The following is a 20,652-nucleotide window of genomic DNA, read 5'->3' on the forward strand; positions in this document are numbered from 1 at the left end:
CTGAAACAATAGAAAATTTGAAGACTATAACAGATTTTTATTAATACTATACTGAGAGTGTGTGTGTTTAATAATTCAGGTAGATACTGGAATGACAACTTAGACATGTGATATGCATTTATAGAAAAGTGATAGTGTGAAAGAATTGGGCTTGTTAGTCATTCTGCTTGCTGTTGTGGTCCCAGTGATATTTCTCTCAACCAGGAGCCTCAGTCTAACCTAGTGCTGTACAGCTTTCTATGACTGCAGAAATACATAAATACATATCCTCACTGTATAGTACAGGTGCTACTTTTAATTTCATCTACTTCTCAATAAGTAGCCACGTGTCACAGCAAAACAGATCTAGTATCACAGCTTTCTTTTTTATATGTAAAATCTAGGATTTTTTTCTAGATCTTAGCATAAGCTTGTCATAGCATAAGCGTCTGGGAGGAACTTTAACCCATTGAGTCAGTTTACAGGTTAAGAAGAGACTGAACAACTTGGAAAGAAACTGATGCATAAAGTGATCATTAAGTTAGTGCATGATTATATCACTGAATAAGGTGATAAAGTTTTAAATGCTTGGAATGTTTAATGAAAGAAAGGAACTTTCTCCAGAGATTTTTAAATAGGAAGATCTCAGTATGGTAGAAGTTGTAAAGTTACTGATCAGATCATCAGGTTTTTGGCTGAACTTTTAGAAATTACATCCAGACCAACACAGGACTACAAAGGAAGCTATTTGGAAATCCCACCCTCTGTGCCCATGCTGGAACAAGAAACCCTTTGCCAGTGATTCTATTTTCACTGCTTCTAGATATTGAAAACTAAGGATATTGCTAGACTAGAGAAGGTGTAAAGTTACTCTCTAGGGATTTTTTTTAATGACAGTGAACTAGATAAAAAAAAAAGCAATGATTTCATTGAAACCTCAAATCATTAACTGATTACATTGTATTTCTAAGAAAATAAATTATAGGAACCCAGCAATAACAAAATTATACTAGTTGTGGCATGTAACTGTAGGTAGAGTCTATTGTATGTGATACAAATGAGCCTTGCCTATCTTTTCTCTACAGATCCAGGATGAAAAGACTGAATAAAGAAGAAGCTAGCTGAACAGCTATAAAATGCCCAAATCTGGGTTCACAAAACCAATTCAGAGTGAAAATTCTGACAGTGACAGCAATATGGTAGAGAAACCATATGGAAGAAAGGTACATGACTAAAGTTATATGGTTTTTTGTTGTTTTTGTTTTTGTTTTTGTTTTTTTTTTTGTTTTTTTTTTTTTTGCATTTTCAGAATTGGGAAAGCAATACACAGTTCAGTATTTTTAGTAATTCCTCATAAAATAAAGGGCAACATTGCTGCCAAATGTGTTCGCTCTCCATTACTGTTACAAATACTTGAGATAACTTATGAAGAGAAGGGGATTATTTTCATTCATAGCATGGGAGGTTTTGGGCTTTTGACCTTTGGCAAAGCAGAACATCAGAATGGGGAGAGTTGGGAGATGCAGAACTGTTCACTCTTGGCCTGGGAGTAAAGAAAGAGATAGGAAGGACTACATTCCACTGTTCCTTTGAGGCACATCCTCAGTTACTTAAGATCTCTGCGAGGCCCCGCTTCTTAAAGGTTATGCTAGTGCCTAATAGTTGCAAGCCTTTAACATAGGTGCCTTTGGGGGACATTCTAGATGTAAACTGTAGCACCAGGCTGATCCAAACTATTTATTTATACCTTTTAGAAATAAATTGGATTCCAGAGGATACAACAGTTTTTCACTCCCTGAGGTGATCATAATTACTAAGTGAAACACAACTGCTAAGCCAGCACGATCGAAAAATAATCACTGAGAGGGGACAAAAAAATTCCAAGATCTTGCAGTCATTTGACATTTCTTCTCCCAACCCCTAGTGGCAGAACACACATACACAGTAGTTATTCCATTTTTCAGGTCTGTACCCTGTGAGTAAACATAATTTCTACATCCTCAGGGCCTTTCTCCATAATGGGAGGCAGTCTGCCTTAAAGAAGTGCTGTAGGGAAATGGCAAATTACCCTCAATGCCAGGCTCGGCACATAGTATGTGCTCAGAAACACATGCGTCAACAGTTTTTGTTGATCATTCCCAGTGACCCTAACCTATCCTTCTCCATTCCTATTAAAATGCTCAAAAACTTTATTTGGACTTCCACAGCTGTCTCCTAACTTATCTTAGTATCTCTAGATTTCCTTATTTGTTTCTTTATATTATCTTTGAAGTTTTTGGCTTTTTAAAAACCCTTTTAAACAGCCATTTTTTATTGAAGGACGTCTGTTTTTAGCTAATAGAGTTGTGCAGCCATTGTCACAGCCAGCTTCAGAGTATCTCTCATACAAAGACCTTGTTCCCCATTTACAGTCAGCCCGCCTTCCTGTACCACTTCCAGGCAACGCCAAAACTGCTTTAAAGCCCAAGAAGGGTAAATGCTCAAACTCTGTTCTTTTCCAAATTTGGGATCCTTATCATGGCCATGTAAATTTTAGGGTTAATTTGTTAGTTTTTGCAAAAAATAGTAGATCTGTAAAGAATTCCTTCTAGGAGGTTGATTGGGATTATATTGAATCTATAATTCACTTTTGATATTGTTGCTGTCCTAGCAGTATTGTCATCCCATACACAATGTAATCTCTCTCCAGATAGATAGATAGCTTTTGTTTGTTTATTGGTTCCTTTTGAGGCAAGATCTTTCTCTGTTTCAGGCTGGCCTTGAATTCACTGTATAGTCCAGGCTAGCCTCAAACTCATGGCAGTCCTCCTGCCTCAGCCTCCCACAGTGCTGAGATTGCAGGTGTGTGCCATTGTGTCAGAATTTTTTTGTCTTTTTTTAAAAATAATTTTTAAAGTATTAAAAATCTCACAAAAAACCTTTGTTCACACAATAATTGCAAAGATGGTTTTATTTTACATAGGGCATAACAAGTAAATGTAGAACATAATTGATACAGTCTTATAAATGTTTCCCATTTAACATATTGTCACCTAGTCTCTTCTAACTCCTGTGGCACTAACTATATAGGAGAATGGGCATTTTTGGGCATTTTTAGAAGCTCTTTTATATTCAAAGCAGAGGATCTTTTCTAAGACAAGATTTTGTTGACCTGTCTGCAGATGTCCCAGCTTAATGATGGCTCAGCTTACTGATTTTTTAGCTTTATAGTGGTACAAAAGTGTACTTATACAGTAATTGCCTTTCAACACAGTAGTCAGTAAATTCTATGAAATAGTCAGCACTTCATTATAAAAGGGCTTTCAATGAAATGATTCTGCCCAGTTATAGGCTAATGGAAGTGAGCTGAGCAGGTTAAGGTAGGCTAAGCCAAGTGATCATGTTTGGTAGCGTAAGCATCTTAAGTCCATCTCCAGTTTACAGTAATTTTGATTTATGATGGTCTGATTGGGACCAATTCTACAGTATGTAGAGGAGCATTTCTGTAATCACACTTTTTTATTACTTGTATTTCTAATGCTTTGACATCTGTGTCTTAGCTGGTCATTGAGATATTGCTATTCCTTCCGAGAGCTAGCAGTTCCTAGGGACAATGACCAGTTTCTTGCAAGCACACCTTTTGTGTGCAGACTAATTGAGACCCCATATGTCAACCACCAACTTTAATTGCCCCTCTTCACACTCAAAACCACTATTACCCTACCTGAGATACCACAGTACCTCAAAGTGGACAGCTGGAGAACCACACCCTGTGTCCCATTGACCTCTGTCTTGTGGAAAGTAGACCATTCTAAGCTACTTGTCCTGCCTCACCTATTGTTTCCTGGAAAACCACAGTAACAGCTTGGTCCTCCTTTTTGCCTCACCCCCTTGAGAGACTGGCTTCTCTATCTAGCATGGCCTGGTGTCTTCAGCAATCATCCCCTCATCTGTCTGTCCCATCATACCTTAATAATAATGAAACCTGCACTTAAAAATAACCTTGTAAGCAAAACACTTAACTATGAAGCTTTATTGTTGACAAATGAAAAAATAATCCAAAGTTTTTATTTTAAAGTCTGGAAATAAATGTGGCACTTTTATTTTTCAGTAACATGCACCAGTTAATGGATAAGCAAGTCCCATTCTTTTACTAATTTGCAAATTTATCATGAATTGAAAGCAGAATTTAAGATGATTTTCTTGTTACTTATTAAGGTCATTCTGTGGTTTTTCTTTAATCTTCCAGTGAAATGGATTGTTTCGAGATTTTCTAGCACAGATATAACCTTGCATTCTCTGGATGAACCTTGCATGACTGTGGTATATTTTCTAAGATACGGAATTTTATGTGATAGTTTAGGATTTTTACATTTATGGATTTCATTTATAATTTTTCTGTCTTGTGCTGTTTGATAGCAGTTTAATTTAGACTTATGAGATGGACTGGGTAGCTTCTAAATGTTATTTGTGTGTTGTCTATATGAAATGGGAAATATTTGTTCTTTGAAGTTTTTTTTAAACTCTTATAAAATCATTGGGTTATATATCTTTCTAAGTTTTTGGCCATGGGTTTATTATCTTATCTGTGGAGTCTGTTTTTTTCCCCTTCATAAACCAATTTTTAGTGAAGTCTGTTTTCTAAGAAAATTATCAGTTTTCTAGCCCTTAAGAATTTTTAATGTAGGGAGCTCTTGAAGCTGGAGATTGATCATGTGTGGGACTAAAACAAGGCCAGCCCTAAAAACAGAGAGAACTCAGAAAAAGCCACATTAAGCAAGCTGTTTCAGCTCCAAGAAGGCAAAGGGCCAGGCAAGTCAGGCAGACAAGTTGTGTTAAAATTGACATCTTCCTCTTGAATGTATAAATAAATGTGCTACAGTGATTGAGCAGTTCCTTCTTTCCCATCAGGAGAATAAGGACTCCACCTAACCCGAGCTTTTGTCTCCATTTTCATCCTCTGGGGTGGTCCTTCACCCCAAAAACCTCAAGAGCCACATGACCAGCAGCAGTGTAACAACATTCTTCATTCTTTTGTAACTTTTTAGTAGTCCCTCTGGAGTCATGTTTCAGCTCAGTTCCAGTCTTTATCATTTTACTGTCTTATTTTCATAATTAAACTTGTTGAAAAATGTATCCTGTTGGTCTTTTTTGTTTGTTTGGTACCAGCAATCAAACTTACTGTCTTGTGTTTGCCAGGTAGGCACTTGTGCCACTGAGCTATAGCCCCAACCCTCTATTGATCTTGCATAATTACCTTTGCTTTTACTGATGGAGTTTGTGTCTTGTTTTTGTTGTTGTTGTTGTTGTTGTTGGAGTCTGTGTCTTTGAAAAACAGAATAGCTCCTTTCCCCTCTTCATTTTTCAGCTTGAGTTGAAAGCTAGATCTTTTAGCATATACATCTACTTTTAAATTGCTTCTTAGACTACAATTATGATAAGTGTTATCTTGGTTCAGAAAATACTATTTTAAGCTCTGCGCTAAGGAGTTGTGACTTCATTCTTAGCATCACGCTCATTTTTCACAAAGGAGTTGTCATAACCCAGTTTAGATGTGTCATACCAGTCGTAAGGTAGGTTAGAGGTTATAAGAGTAGGATTCTTCACCTGACTGAATAGGTACATATTTTTATTTGATACATTTTCATTTTCAAAGTTAAATTAGAAATGTATCCATGTGCCTCTGATTTAAGAAGTGGAACTCTTGGGGCTGGCTTTAGCCCAGCGGTTCCTTCGATTCTGGCTTTCCAACCGCCCGGGCTGATTGGTCCGGTGATTTGAGACCTGCGGGCGCTCTCCAGTCCTTTTAAAAAAAAAAAGAAGTGGAACTCCAATATAGATTATTCTTTAGTTCCTGTGATTCAGGTATATTTTCTTCATAAATTATTGATAAAAGTAGTGATTCTTAAACTTAAGCCTGGAAGATCCAGTGACTCTAATTCGGTAGGTCTGGGATGGAGGTTAAGAATGCATTTCTAGGAAGGTCCCAGGTGCTAACTGCTAGCTCAGTTACCCCTTAGAACTTCTGGTAGAGCTGGAAGTGGGGTGGAATCCCAGTGCTTGGGAGGCTGGAGCAGGAAGATTGCAAGTTTCAGTCCCACTTGGACAACTTAACAAGGTGTTGTCTCAAAATAAAAATAACTTGCAGCTCAGTACGCAGGCTGTGGATTTAAGCCCCAATACTGAAAAACAGAAACAATCAAAAAGAACTTGTAGGGATAGATAGTTGTATAGCAGGGGATAAGATCTAAGATACCCCCGTATCAAAGCCTCTTATATAAAATGGTGTAACACTGACTGTAAGCTGTCTTTATCTCTAGCGCACCTATAATACCTAAAAATGTAAGTGCTATGTAAATAGTTGTTATATTGAAAAATGACCAAAAAATGACACATTTACTACAGGCATAGTTTGTTTTCAAATATTTTCACTGCATGGCTTGTGGAATTTGTGGATGCAGAACCTGAGGATTAAAAAGGGTCAACTATAGCTGGGTGTGATGGACATATCTATAATCCCAGCACTCAGCAAGAGCCTGTCTATAAAAAATAGGTCAGCTATGTATGGTAATAAAACATAGTCTTCAGTCCAGAGTTGCATTTTGAGAATACATTTATTAATTTGGATACATCTAGATTATACTCAGCCACGTGGTATTGTTATATTCAAGATGTATTGTTTTAGTGTTACTTTAAAATTCTACTACTAAGTAAAAGTGGAGACATAGGAAACAAGTTGGCAGCAATGTTATTGTCCTAACTGGGTCTTGAGCAAGTGAATACAGTGATAGTTTGTAATACCCTTCTCTATTATTGTCTGTTTGAAAATTTCCTTAATGAGGCATTTTTAAGTATTGTATTGCTTAGCTAATACTAATATGGCTTTATTCCCATTTGACTTTCTTAATAGAGTAAAGATAAGATTGCATCCTACAGCAAAACTCAAAAAATTGATCGAAGTGATGTGAGCAGGGAAATGAAAGAGAAATCATCCATGAAGCGTAAACTTCCTTTTACCATTAGCCCATCAAGGAATGAAGAACGAGATTCAGACACAGGTAGAGTAGTTTTTTATTTTCTGGTAGAATCTTAATAATTTTCTGACTGTGTTTTCTTTTTTCCTTTCATATGCAGTATTTCTCTTGACGCCCTATCTTATGGATATTTGTGTTTTAGTATTTCAAGGTTATCATTTGTGTGATGTATAACCAAATATAAAAGAAAACAATTTGCTTTGTTCCTTAGTTTCCTAATGTTTATTGCAAATTTCTTACCAATTTCAGAACTTAATTTTGGGGGGGAATGTTCTAGTAATGAAAATTTGATCAATAATAAGAATCACTAAGATATGGTAGATTTGAGAAAAAGTTAAGTTTTTAATGGACCTGTTGGGCACACCAAAGAAATTTAGGCTTGTTACATTCAGAAATGAATTAGAAGTTTGAAAGGTATAGTTACCTTACACTTAACTGCTTCAGTGCTATTCATAGTACTTTTGTTTCTCTAGTCTTTATAGCATAAATTGAAATGTAAGATCAGTCTATCCTAGTTACTCATAAGAGATGAATACTTTTACCTAATAATTTACTAATAGTTAACCTTGAACTAACTTTTTCTTGAAACTGACATAGACTTGAATATAAACTTATTTGTCACAGATGTCTTATTCTTTGTATGAAATAATAATAAACTTTCTTTTAAATGTTTTAATTTTCCCCACAAAAAGTTAGTGTTGCATTCTGAGCTCATGTAATTTTTAATATAAGCATTATTTAGGTAGTCTCCTGTTTGTTTTCTTCTCTCTGAGTTGAAAATTGATTTTACATACTCATGACATTTTTAATCTTGCAAGACTCTTTCAAGATTAAGAAATCAGATTAAACTTTTAAGGTACATTATTTTATTTAAGAGACTTTTTAAACTGAAGTATGGCTGTCCTTATCTTTATGTGATATGTATATATAGTATATATGTGAAGCTATTTCTAGGTCACTTAGCTGAGAAGGAGGTAATTACAGTCTTCATGTGCTAGATGTACAGTGGTAGTACCATAAGTTATACTGCCTAGTGATGTTGTAGCCGTCTTTGTTTGTGTAGATCCATTCTGTGATATTCATACAACATGGGAACCGCAGGATGACACAGTCTCAGACCTTATCCTCATTGTTAAGTGATGCATACTTGTGTGTGGTTTTAGTTACCTGTTTTAAGAAGTGATTCATATTTTCTCTTTGGAAGTGCCTTTGTTTTTAAATTATATTACCCAGATTTTATTTTCCAATGACAATGATACTTCTCTAAGAAGGGATTTTGATAAACTAAGTGTTACTATTCCTTGGGAATAAAATTTCCAAAAATAATAAACTTCTTGTGAGCCTTTGTCATTATTTCAGATAGTTGCTCTTTTATTTAGAGTAAAATCAAGGAGAAAATATTACTTAGGAAGACATGAATTAATTTAGTGATATGTCTTTCATTCTGTAAGAATATTTCTCTTTCTTGAGAAAATTAACATGCCATCACCAGATTTTGGTGGATTAAAGACTTTTTTTTTTTTTTTTTTTTTTTTGTCTTTTTAAGACAAGGTCTTTCTATGCAGTTCAGGCTGGCTTTGAGCTCGCTTTGTAGCCCAAGCTGGTCTCGAACTCGAAAGGATCCTTCTGCCTCAGCCTCCTGAGTGCTGGGGATTACAAGCGTGAGCCACCATGCCCGGCTAAGACATGTTTTTGTTAGACTCAGTTTATATATTAGTAAATACTAAGTGAGAATTTTGGTTTTGTCTGCTATATGCAATCAAAATATAAGAGAATATTCCTAGGCCCAAATCAGAATGTGTTATTTACAATTTAGCTGTCTTTTATTTTTATTATTAAAACAATGAAATGGAATCCAGGGTACATTGATGTTGATCTATTTTTAATAGAGTATCAAACTAATAGCTAAAACAGTGATAAAGACATAGAGGAGGAATATGTACAACATATGTGACAACTTTTAATATATGTAGTAAAGATCTCTTAAATGTGAAAAGAAAAAAATGGGAAATGAGCAAAAGAAATATGAAAGTATATCGATGATAAAGAAATAAAATCTAATGATTAACAAAATTATTAGTTAAGCAGTCATGAGTTATAAGTAGGAATTTGCTGTAGTTTTCTAAATTATAGGAATACCTTAAAAATAAATGGTAAGAATACCTAACATATATTCCAAATGAAGTTTCTTACTATTTGACTTTCTTTTGGCATTTGATTTTTATAAGTAATTATTGATTAGAGGAAAAATTTGGATTAAGAATGTTTATGTCAAAATTTCCCTTTTATTCACAGAACCAGCAAAATAGTATATGGTAAATCCAATGAGAAAATGTGATTTTCACTCTTAAAAGTAACATTATAGAACACATGGTATTAAAAGATGTTCATATATTGACAGTGAAAAACTAGGTGCAGATTGTTTCATTACATTAAATTGTAATTTATATGTTTATGTACACATATTAAAGATAAAATTGTTTAAATATAAAAGACTTTCTCACTGTGGGAGCTAAACCTAAACCTAGTTCATCTGTTTTGGATCCATAACAAAATAAAAAATGTTATAAACTCTGATTTGGTAAAGTAAAAAGATGGGATGGAGAAATAAAGAGGGTGTGTTAATGCCATTTAGCTCTTCCTCACTTACAGCAAGGCCTCAACTGATACTGTGTAACTGAAATGCATGATTTTAGAAAGTGATTAGCCAGGCACTGTGGTGTACACCTGTAATCCCCACACTCTGAAAGCAGAAAAGCAGGAGGATTGTTGCAAGTTTGAGGCCATCCTGGGCCAGCCTGAGTTGCATAGTCAGACCCTGTCTCCAAAAAAAAAAAGTGACCAAATGTTCAGATACATGTTTATATTTTAGTATATGCTCTCTCTTATAGAGAAAAGATAATTCCTTTAATTTATTTTACGTTGGATTAAAATAAAGTTAATCTTAAAACTTACTTTAAAATAGCTTTTATGTGTTATTTTCCTTTTCTTTCATAAATCTACTTCTTATCTCTACCAGTTCTTCTGTCTTTGTATATGTTTAGAGAGAGGTTTGGAATAATGGTCATCAGATGTTATACTTTTAATTTCCAGTGTTTGGAAATTTTGTTAGTACTTTATTCTTTGCACCTTTTTATATACCTAGAATTGTAGAAATAATATATTATTTTCACAAAATAAAATCATTTTTTAAAGAGGTATCCATATCATTGTTCAAGCAAAGCCCAACAGTTTCTAAAGTCAGCAGTGATGCTCTGAACTAAATGAATCTTAGTCTTCCTTTTGCAGTGGCCTGGTGGAGTGTGGCAGACCTGTAATACAGTGCTTCAGGGGGCTGTTTGTATCATTGAATGCTCTGAAAGCTGGCCATTGCTAACCTAGTGTGTCACCAACCACTTAACAGTTAACCCCAGAATGGCTTGGGCAAGTGTCATTTCACCTAGTGTTTTTCTGCACACAATAGACTATATGTGTGTTTTGAATTTTCTACTTTGTGCATACCTGTCTATGTAGAATACTCGCCTTTGATGTATGTTTCTAGTGAAATTTAGTAAGTGCTCGTTACTTTCTTTTACTGATTTGTTTGTGAAAAATAATCTATAATTTTGTGCTGTAGTCTATAAAAACTCATTGTAAATATAGTATAACTATATAAAAGTGTAAATTTTATACCTTTCCAAACACAGTGATATTCTTTTACAATACAAAACAGACACATTTGGAACAGTAGACTTTAGGAAGAAAGTGCCAAAAGATCTGTAAAAGAAAAACTGAAAAGGGGGAAATCTTAGCATACCAGAGAGGGAAGGTCTGTGTTATGAAATAGACAAAAAACCTTATTGTCAACTGTTCATGTACAGAAATGATAGACATTGAAAGAAGAAGCAAAACTAAAAAATTCCAATAGTGTCCAGTGATTATACTAATTCTATGGATGGTATTGACAGAGTTGACCAACATATAGCAAGCTATCTTGTAATCAAAAAGCAAGGAAAAGAATATTATTACTATGACATATTCATATATCTTCTGGACCAACAATATGAAACTCCGTTATTCAAAATAGAGGGTTCAAAAAGTCATTTACAGTTTAGATTAGATCTAATAGAAGTAACTGGAAAATATGGGATAATGAAATACCAACCAGGATGTCCATCATTGACATCTGTACCCTCACATTTAGTGGGTAGACATTTTATTGAAAACACCACCCACAAAAAAAAGGGTAGGCCAACGTGACAATATGACATGTGTTGTTCAGAAAAAGATGATAATGTAAGAAGAGTTCAGAGACCAGATACTACTATCCACATTGTAATGTTTTGTTTAACAATATACCATAGATCAAAAAAAGTATAGAATAAATTTGATAAAAATGCCATGTTTATATTTCTTGTTATATTCTCTTCTAAAAATGAACTAGAAAAAGTGCGATTTTTGATCACCCTTTATTTAAGTAACCCTTTATTTAAGTGGTAAATAGTTAACCTTCTAATTCAATTGTTTAATACTTACTAATTTTTTTAAAAGATAACACTGTGTAGAAAAGTGGTTGACTCTAGATAAAAATTGGGAACTAATATAGCATAATTTGAAGTCATGGCAGTGGGTCTGTGTAGCTCCATCATAGTACTACATTCTGCATTATTTTTCAGAAATTGCCAGCTTACCTGTTTATATCATTCTAGTATCTGTTCCATGTCGTCCTATCCTTTTAGAGAATTCCTTTAACTATGGGATATTAAGAAGCCAGTAGAAACAGTGATGATCCATTGAACCCGTGGAAGCCTAAAAGCAAGTACTTACTTGGAAGATACTTTTTATAGCTGCTACAGTATCTTGCTTCATCACATACTTTTAGTTCTTGAAGTTTACTTTCAGACTGCTCCTCTAGGATCTTGATCAGATAAATTATTATATTTATAATAGAAGTAAATACTAGTATAGTGTTTATTATCAAAGATTTGATTTTTTTAATATTTAAAGTTTTTGTTAGTGCATTGTTTATAGCATATAATGACATGCTCTGTAGGGAGTTGATGCATGTACATAACACAGATTAATTCTTTTTACAACCCCTCCCCTCCTCTAACATCTATCTTTTGGTCACCTTCCCATTTGCAAAAGATCTTCCTGTCTCGTTATCTTTTGTTTTGCTCTTCAAATTATTTGTACCATAGATTGTCAGAAGATTTTAGACTGAGGACTGTTGGGTCATTGCTTAACCCACTATAGGCCCTGGCAAGGTAATTTGCCTTTTTTTTTCTTGTTGTGGTCCTAGGTTATTGAATCCAAAGCCTTTCCTCTAAGTTGCATCTTTTTTTATTTTTTTATTTTTTGAAACAGAGTCCACCTAAGTCATTAAATTATCTAGATGGAATTTGAATTTGCCATCCTCTTGCTTCAGCTTCCCAGATTGCTGAGGTTATAGCCATACAATGCAATACCCAACTAATTTGAATTCTTTGTCTCAGTTTCTTCATCTGTATGTGATACCATACAGATGAGAATTATGGCCTTTAGGTGATGTAACATGTAAATTTCATTTTGTGATACATTAGTTGAATGTTACAGAAAACATGAATACTGGTTTAAACAGATAGGAATTTTTAAACTTCATATATTAAGAAGGCAGAGCCAGTTATAAGCAGTCCAGAATTGGTGTAGTGGCGCAGCAGTGCTATGTGGGACTGGGTTCACATCCTTTTTCTGTTCTGCACCCTTAGCTCATACACAGGGATTGTCCTTCAGCACTTTCAGTTATAGTCACAAAATTACGGTTGCTTTGTGGCAGAAAGTGGAAGGCTCATGGACAAAACATCCTCAGAAACTTCTGCCTGCTAGACTACCTAGTTGCACAGGAATCTTAAGTCAGGTACTGTTAGCCCTGTGTACTGTGTAGTAGGGGTATTCCTGATAAGAAGGCGAGAATAGTTGCTGTGTAGGTGGTTTACAATGTCTGCCACGGTGTCTGAAGTGCAGTCAGTAACCGTGACGTCTGTTGTCTTTAATAGCCATTGCAGTTTCTGCCTTTGTGAGTGCTATCTCTCCTCTCTCAGCATAATACTATGCCACTCTTCCTGGCCTGGGACAGCCACAGTACCTTAACCTGAAGGTGTTCCATAGCTCTCTGGAGGCCTAAGGAGTCTCTTCTTGGCCTCCAAAATAACAAATTTGTAAGTCTTTTGTTATGAGTAATACATACCATTTAGATCATCTTTACAGATTGTGTTTTTGGCATGCCCTGAGATTTTATTAAAAGGATGAACCATTTCTGTGATTCTTCATGTTTTTCCAGAGTAATTACAGTTACAGCAATTTATGAATGTTCATTAACATCAGGTAGCATTAGGGGGTCATGTCTTTTATACTGTATTTGCAAGACCTCATGCTCCCTATAGATAAACCAGTAGTACTTCATCAATTTTCTGTGCATATTTAAAAAACTATAAAGATGTAGTATCCAATTGTCTCCCCTTAGTAAACATTATTTACTTGTTTACTATAGTGTTTTACTTGTGAATTTTTTAGATAATGTGATAAGAAAATTCAGAGATCTCTTTGTAAAGCTCATGGTGGCAGTTGTAGGACATGGTGAAGTTTCGTAAACAAACCTCTGCCAGCCAGTCCTAGTTTTGCTTTCTTGAGATTTTTATGTCCCACAAAAGGATTTACCTTAATATGCCTCAAACAAATTTGGAAATGAGCAGTTTTTTAAAAATGTTCAGCTATTTCTGTTAAGGTAGCCTATAATGTCAGTGCTGTACTTAATAAATATAATCACTTTTTCTGATTTTTGTTTCAATTAGCTATTACAGATTGGCATTTACCCTCTTCTTGATGTTTTATTATAAGCATTTCAAATATAGTGCAGACTTTTAAAATCACTCTTGATATTTTCTTCTCTTACAACCTAAAATAGAGTACTTTAATTGTAAAAGACTGCTTTTAAAATACAGGTATTGTGCTTGCTTTGGCAGCACATATACTAAAACGATTCGGAGAAGATTAGCATGGCCCCTGTGCAAGGGTGACACGCAAATTCGTGAAGCGTTCCGTAATAAAAAAAATAAAAGTATTAGTTTTGTCTTTCCTTACTGTCAGAAATAGATGAGGAAGAGAATTGCTCTGCTTAGAACTCAGTGTTTTGTATCAGTCTAAAATAGGAATTTCTTAAGACCTAGTCCCCGTACAGTATAGAAGGAAGTAGTAATAAAGGAATATGATATGGAAGCTTTAATTTTCTAATTCCTGAATTAAATTTTTATAAGATACATTTTCAGGTGCTCTTTATATAGACATAAGATTTGAATAAACGCCAGAGTATATGGGATCAGGGTGGATTGGTTATTTCCAAGAGAGGATTTGAATAAACTGTTGAATTGCTTTCTTATATTAATGAGTATAATCAAAAGTTCATTTTATCCTCTTGTTTTAGTATTTTCATAAGATATGCTTTCAATAATATATTTAATCCAGTTGATAGAATATATTTGTTGCTAATTTGCTTTGCAATCTAGGGAAGACATTTTAAATTTTTGCTTGCCTTTATATGAAATTTCAAGTACTATTTTTCATGGACTTGTACTCGATCACTTAATATCTTCAATTTTGAAATGAAAGTTCATTGTCAGTTGATTTATATCACTTACCTTAGAATTGGCATAAATGTTATTTTACTAATGATCATCCTTTTGATTGGAGTGAACCTTTGCATCACTAAACTTTTAACCTTATTTTTAAAAATTTCAAATACTGTTTTCAGGAGTTACTTGATGTCTTTTTTCCAACATTTGGTTATTTATACCTGTCTGATATCATGAACAGTGTCTATAATAATGATCCTGGAAAGAAAAGTGTATATCAACAAGTTGAGTGTGTGAAGATCAGAACAGTCTTAATTGTGAATTGAAATAATACTGTTTAAAAGTAAAAATGTCTGCTCTGGCCATATTGCCAAAGTCAGTTCTGAGTATTACTCTTCTGTTATGAATTGTTCAGCAAAATTCCATATTCTTAACTGATAAGCTTGTTTTTTTATTTAAGCTGCTTTCATTTTAAGATGTCTTCACTAACAGTCATTGTAGCGATTTATTCTTTGAAATACATGTAATTTATAAAACGGTCTATGGCATAGAGTAACACTGCCCTCCAAAATGTTCTTTTATATTGGGAGTTGCTTTGTTTCTGGTGAAACAAGTGTGATCCAGGTTTTTCAAAGGCAGATTGTATACTGAAAACCAGTGATAAGACTTCTGTCTTTTTTAATCATAATTGAGAATCTTTAAAAACATACAGCATAAAAAAATGATGTGATTTAATAAGCAGTGTCAGGAATGCCTGTGAAACTATATGGTTGAATGTCTCAGATTCAAGATCCAGTTGAAGAAATGAAATCGAGGTGTTAGCCAACCTTACGTTTTGAATGTACTTTTGGCTTTACTGTAAAAATAATCTTAGAAAAACAATGATCCTTGCCTAACTGACTGATGATCTTTTGAAAAATGTTGGTTTGTTGAAGTCTGCATTTCCCTTGGTGTGCTTTTTCCTTTTCTCCTGTCTCTTCTCATTCTGTAGATTCAGACCCAGGACATACAAGTGAAAATTGGGGGGAGAGACTTATATCTTCTTACAGGACATACTCAGGTAATTCAGGTGCTCCTGTTTAGCTAGTGGTTTCTGTCACATTTACAATTAAGTGTTGTACATAAGTAACTTCTTTTCAAAACAGTTTATAGATAGCTGAATAAATAAGAACTATGTGAGTGTGCCAAATTCTTCAGTTTGGGTTCTGACATATTCAAGGACATTGTGTCCAACACATGCTGTGTGTAAACTACCATAAACCTCTGTTGAATTCTGGAACAGTACAATGTGAGGCACCATTCATGTAGAAAACTGGAAGGCAGCCCTTCCCCTGGCCTTGCACAGTTCCACAACCCCTGTGGGGAAGAAAGATGCTCAGGTCTTTAGTCTGCTTTGTTGTATACCATCCTGTAATGTGATGTTTTTATAAAAACATAAAATTTTAAAACTTTTTCCATTAAACTCTTCAGTCTGTAGACTTTGCTGCCCAGGTTGAAATTAACTGTGTAGATTAAAAGTATCAGGCTACCTGGAGAAATGCCATCACCATTAACTATGTTGGAATCTCTGCTTGGCTGTGGCTTCAGTTATCATGTGTTACTGATTCATAATCACTCCAAGTAAAAGAATATTAAAGCATATATAAATATTTTAAAGTCAAGAGTTAGGGGGAAATAGGTAAATGGGTCTTTAAAAAAAAATAGGCTGACATTCTTGTTTCTGAACTTTGTAAAATGTAAATACTGTTTAGCAGTGCCTATCTCCCAGTTGTCCAGTCTTTAACCTGCTACAGTTAGCTATAAAAACTGAAATAAGCCTTCTGCTTATAATACTGTTGTTATTTTATAAATCTGTGGGTTTGGGTTGGGTAGGGGAAAAAACTAAATAATTACGCTGAAAGTTTTTAATCAAGCTGTTCTGTCAGTAGTTCCTGTTACCAAAATTGGGTAGAGGGAGTCATATTTACAGTCATTTAGTGTGCAGTAAGGCTTACCGTTCAAAGGTGTTCCCTTGTGGGGCCAGTGATTTAGCTCAGCAGCATAAGCACCTGCCTGGCAAGAGTGATGTCGTGAATTCTGTTCCTGGTACAAAAAAAAAAAAAATAAAACAATAAAAAAGTAAAAGTTGTTTCCTAAGCACCATGGTATATCAGAAGGAACTGTGTGCAGTAAATCCGCCCATGATCTGAGTATCATTGCTGGAAATTATTAACTATTATAAATTCATGATGTTTTACAAACAGAACATGACAGATTTTTTTTAGAACTGAGGAAAAAATATTGCAAGTATGACTGATAGAATTCATCAATATTTGTATCGTAACTCCATTGTTTAGTTCTTTATGCAGTGACTGCTTTGTGAGGAAACATCATATTATTTATTTTCAGACACTGATAGGTTTATGAATCACCTTTTCCAAGGTGAGGAGGACAGTTTTATGTCTTCTCTATAATATGCCTAAACCCTAGTTGGGAAGTAGCAGGTGTTGAGCCTTCTGTTTATTCTGACCAGATCTGAAAGAAAGCCTTAGTTTTACAGACTCCGAAGCTGGGCCATCTCTGCATTTCTGAAGTTCCTTGAATCATGGAAGAAGCTGTTGATATAAACTTTATTTCAGTGTTGGGGTGTTTTGTTTTGTTTTTTCATTTATTTGTTTTGTTTTGAGTCAAAGTCTTGCCATGTAGTTCAGGCTGGCCTTGAACTCACTGTGTAGCCCAGGCTGGTCTCGAACTTGCAGTAATCTTCCTGCCTTAGCCTCTATAGTGCTGGAATTAGAGCTGTGCACCACCATACCTGGCTATTTCAATGTTTGTTTGAAATAATCTGAAGTGAATCTCTCAGCGTTTTCCTTAAAAAAATTTTATGTTGGCTGAATGAAATTTCAGGTCTGTGATAGGCAGTCCTAACTAAGCAGTTTTTGTCAGTGAACTTGTGTTTTAAACTTAACAAGTTTTGCCTGGCATGATAGCACATGCTTGTAATCCCAGCACTCTGGAGGCTGAGACGTGAAGGAAGATCACTGCAAGTTGGAGGCTAGCTGGGTTGCAATAGTGAGTTCAAGGCCAGCCTGAACAACATAGTTGGGACCTTGTCTCTAAGTAAGTAAGTAAATAAGTAACACTTTAAAATTTACAGTTCTGACCAATTATTAGGACAAATAAAGATATTTTAAGGATAAACTAGGACATTTTTTTAGTTACTGAAAACTAGAGATGTGTTTAACACTTTCTCAGATGTGTTTGTTATTTATGACAGGTGAGAGGAAGTGAATTTTTCACAGGATAAACTCTAAAAGACTTGTTAATTGCTTTAAATTTGAAAACTATACACAGTAGTCTAACAGTCTCCTCATTTTGAAGAATGTTATAATTGGGGCTGGGGATTTAGCTCAGCGGCATAAGCGTCTACCTTGCAAGCACAAGGTTGTGAGTTTGATCCCTGGTAATGATAAAAAAGGAATGTTATAATTATCTCAAATTGTCTAACACCAAATGCTGTTACTTAGCCTTCATTTCATACCTTGGCTATCGTAACCCAATTAAAGAAAAAAAAAGTTTGTATTGGATATAAGAATCTAATTTGAATTTTTATTTAAATATTCAGAGATATACAGTTTTTCCCCAAAACAATACTTGACTATAGCAGCATAAAATTGTTAGTAAAGTTTCAAATATCTTTTTTTTTTTTTTTTTTTTTTTTTTTTTTTTTTTTTTGTCTTTTTCTTTTTATCAGTACCAGGGATCGAACTCATGACTGTCTGCTTGCAAGGCAGGCGCTTATGCCGCTGAGCTAAATCCCCAGCCCCTCAAGTATCTTTTTTTTAATATCTCCAGGTATATACCACTTTAGAATACAGTTGTTTTAAAACATTGTGTTAAAATGCAGCTAGAGCAGAAAAAAAAATACCATTTTGCAAATAGAAAACAGAAGGCAAAGTTTTCCCCTACATTTTAAAAATACTTTAAGGATAGATCTAAGTACTTTTTGTTTCTGTTTATTACTAGGCTTTACAGTCTTTCCTTGAAACATCTTTTGTTCTTTGTATAAAATTTTCAGGATGTTAATGCTTTTAGAAGAGATACATGTTTATTATATTTACTTTGTTGTTCAGCTGGGAAGGGTGTCACATACCTGTAAGCCCAGCTGCTCAGGAGATTGAGGCAGGAAAACTGTGAGTTTGAGGCCAGTCTGGACCCTTTTGGAAAGTAGAATGTAAAGGGCTGGGAGATATTCTTACTGGCTTGCCTGGTGTCCTTACTGTGGGTTCAGCAGGCAGGGTGAGAGGGAATATTGTTATTCAAAGGGAAACCATTAAAATAACAGCAATTAGTGTAATTCCTCCTTAAATGCTAGAGAGCCAGGACTTACAAAAAATTACTAAGAGAAAGAATACACATTTTAGGAAAAGAGGAGCTCCTCCAAAGACCTGTTTAAATTTTATAGTGATTTTAATAATAGGTTAAATACTATACTAAGCTTGGGTTTACATTAAATTGGATCATTGATGGTAGGAGAAATTTGAAAATGAAAGCCTGTATTAGAAATACTAATAAAAGTATGATATTTTAATAAGTTGAAATTTGGTTTTGTTATGTAAAATCAACTATCCAACAAAATGGATGTACTAGGAGTTACTAAAATTTGAACGATCTGTAAGCAGCTGAGTTTAAATATTAGGACCTCTAATTTTACTAGACTTTCGGATGACAGTTGATTCTAATTGACTGACATGGCATAATTTCTTATGCTACTAATTTCAGATTTTAACTAGTTTCTTTTGAAACTTGCTAGATTAAGAAATGCTTATCTCTTACGTACCTGCTGGCACATCTGCCTTCTGAAAAAACCCCACTGTATTGACAAGTACTAATTTTTACTAATTTTTATTTATTTATTTTAGTTCCTCTTTGCAAGTACCCTTATAACTGGATTTTAAAATCCCAGGTATTTATATATAATTTCCAAAGAGTACTGTTCATGCCTAGGTAGTAGCTACACTTCTACATTAGTTAGTGCAGAGCATCTACATGAACTCCCATATATGCATGTTTTTTTCTTTCTTTTTTTTTTTTTTTTTTTTTTTTTTTTTAAAGGCAGGGTCTCACTATGCTGTTCAGCGGTTCAGGCTGGCCTTGGGCTCACTATGTAGCCCAGGCTGGTCTTGAACTTACAATGATCCACCTGCCTCAGCCTCCCAAGTGCTGAGATTACAGGAGTGTGCCACTACACCCAGCACCACATATGCATCTTTATGTGTAGAATCTACTTCAGTCTCATTTCCTGGCACTTAATGGGAAATGTTGACTGTGTTGCTAGATTTCCCAAATAATAGAGTCTGAGAATAGATCTCAAGACTGATCAGATCTCTTTGAAAAAGACCCTGGAAATTTTTGGACCTTTATAGAATCTTTAATTCACGCCCCACAAAATCTTTAATTTGCTCATTTTTCACTTTAACTAATACTCCATGTTCAGCAGTCCTATATAAAGTGATTTGGTGGTTTTTTTTTCAATAACTAATCTATATAATGAAACTTATCTTGAAGTCTCTTAAAGGGACTTAGTTTCTTGAAAGATGTGCAAACTTGCTGAAATTAGAGGAGATATTTATGTATTTATTTGGTATTACAGTAGATGGGACTCAGGCTTTGTGATAGGCAAACTGTTGACTGCTGAGCCACATCCTCAGGATTGGTTTGTAGGGTTAGCAGTAATGAGGATAAAAATGGCAGTGAATAAAATGTTTCAATGATGTCATGTAGTTCACTCTCTTCACCAAATCAGATAATCACAGGTCAGAAATATTTTAAAAAATTGTATCAGTACTAAACATGTACAGATTTCTTCCTTGTAATTATTCCCTAGACCATCCAGTATAGTAACTATTCATATAGTATTAACACTTTAAGGATTACAAATGATCTAGAGTTGTTTTCAAGTGAATGAAAAGATTTGCATAGGTCACAAGCAAATTTGATATCACTTTCTGTAAGAGTCTTAAGCCGTCAGTAGGCTTTGGGATCCCCACAGGAGCCCTGGAACCAATTCCTTGTAAATACCAAGGGATAACTTA

The 20,652-nt window shown here is 34.6% G+C and overlaps 1 protein-coding gene and 1 pseudogene across 3 annotated transcripts in view; both read left to right on the forward strand.

The window, feature by feature from the left end:
- Ankrd12 (ankyrin repeat domain 12) overlaps positions 1-20,652 on the forward strand; it is a 91,124-nt gene that overhangs the window by 20,580 nt on the left and 49,892 nt on the right. For 2 of the 3 annotated variants that reach the window (XM_063231964.1, XM_003464453.4), the window contains exons 2-4: positions 1,065-1,202; positions 6,869-7,016; positions 15,570-15,638. In XM_063231964.1, the coding sequence (XP_063088034.1) occupies positions 1,116-1,202; positions 6,869-7,016; positions 15,570-15,638 (304 nt within the window). In that variant the 5' untranslated portion in view covers positions 1,065-1,115. The remainder of the gene's footprint in view (positions 1-1,064; positions 1,203-6,868; positions 7,017-15,569; positions 15,639-20,652) is intronic. The other variant, XM_003464454.4, reaches the window with a different exon arrangement.
- Positions 13,957-14,057, forward strand: LOC111755358 (U6 spliceosomal RNA; annotated as a pseudogene).

The sequence above is a fragment of the Cavia porcellus genome, unplaced genomic scaffold, assembly GCF_034190915.1.
Source record: "Cavia porcellus strain 051 isolate PalLab524CR breed Dunkin Hartley unplaced genomic scaffold, mCavPor4.1 scaffold_20, whole genome shotgun sequence".
Taxonomy (NCBI): domain Eukaryota; kingdom Metazoa; phylum Chordata; class Mammalia; order Rodentia; family Caviidae; genus Cavia; species Cavia porcellus.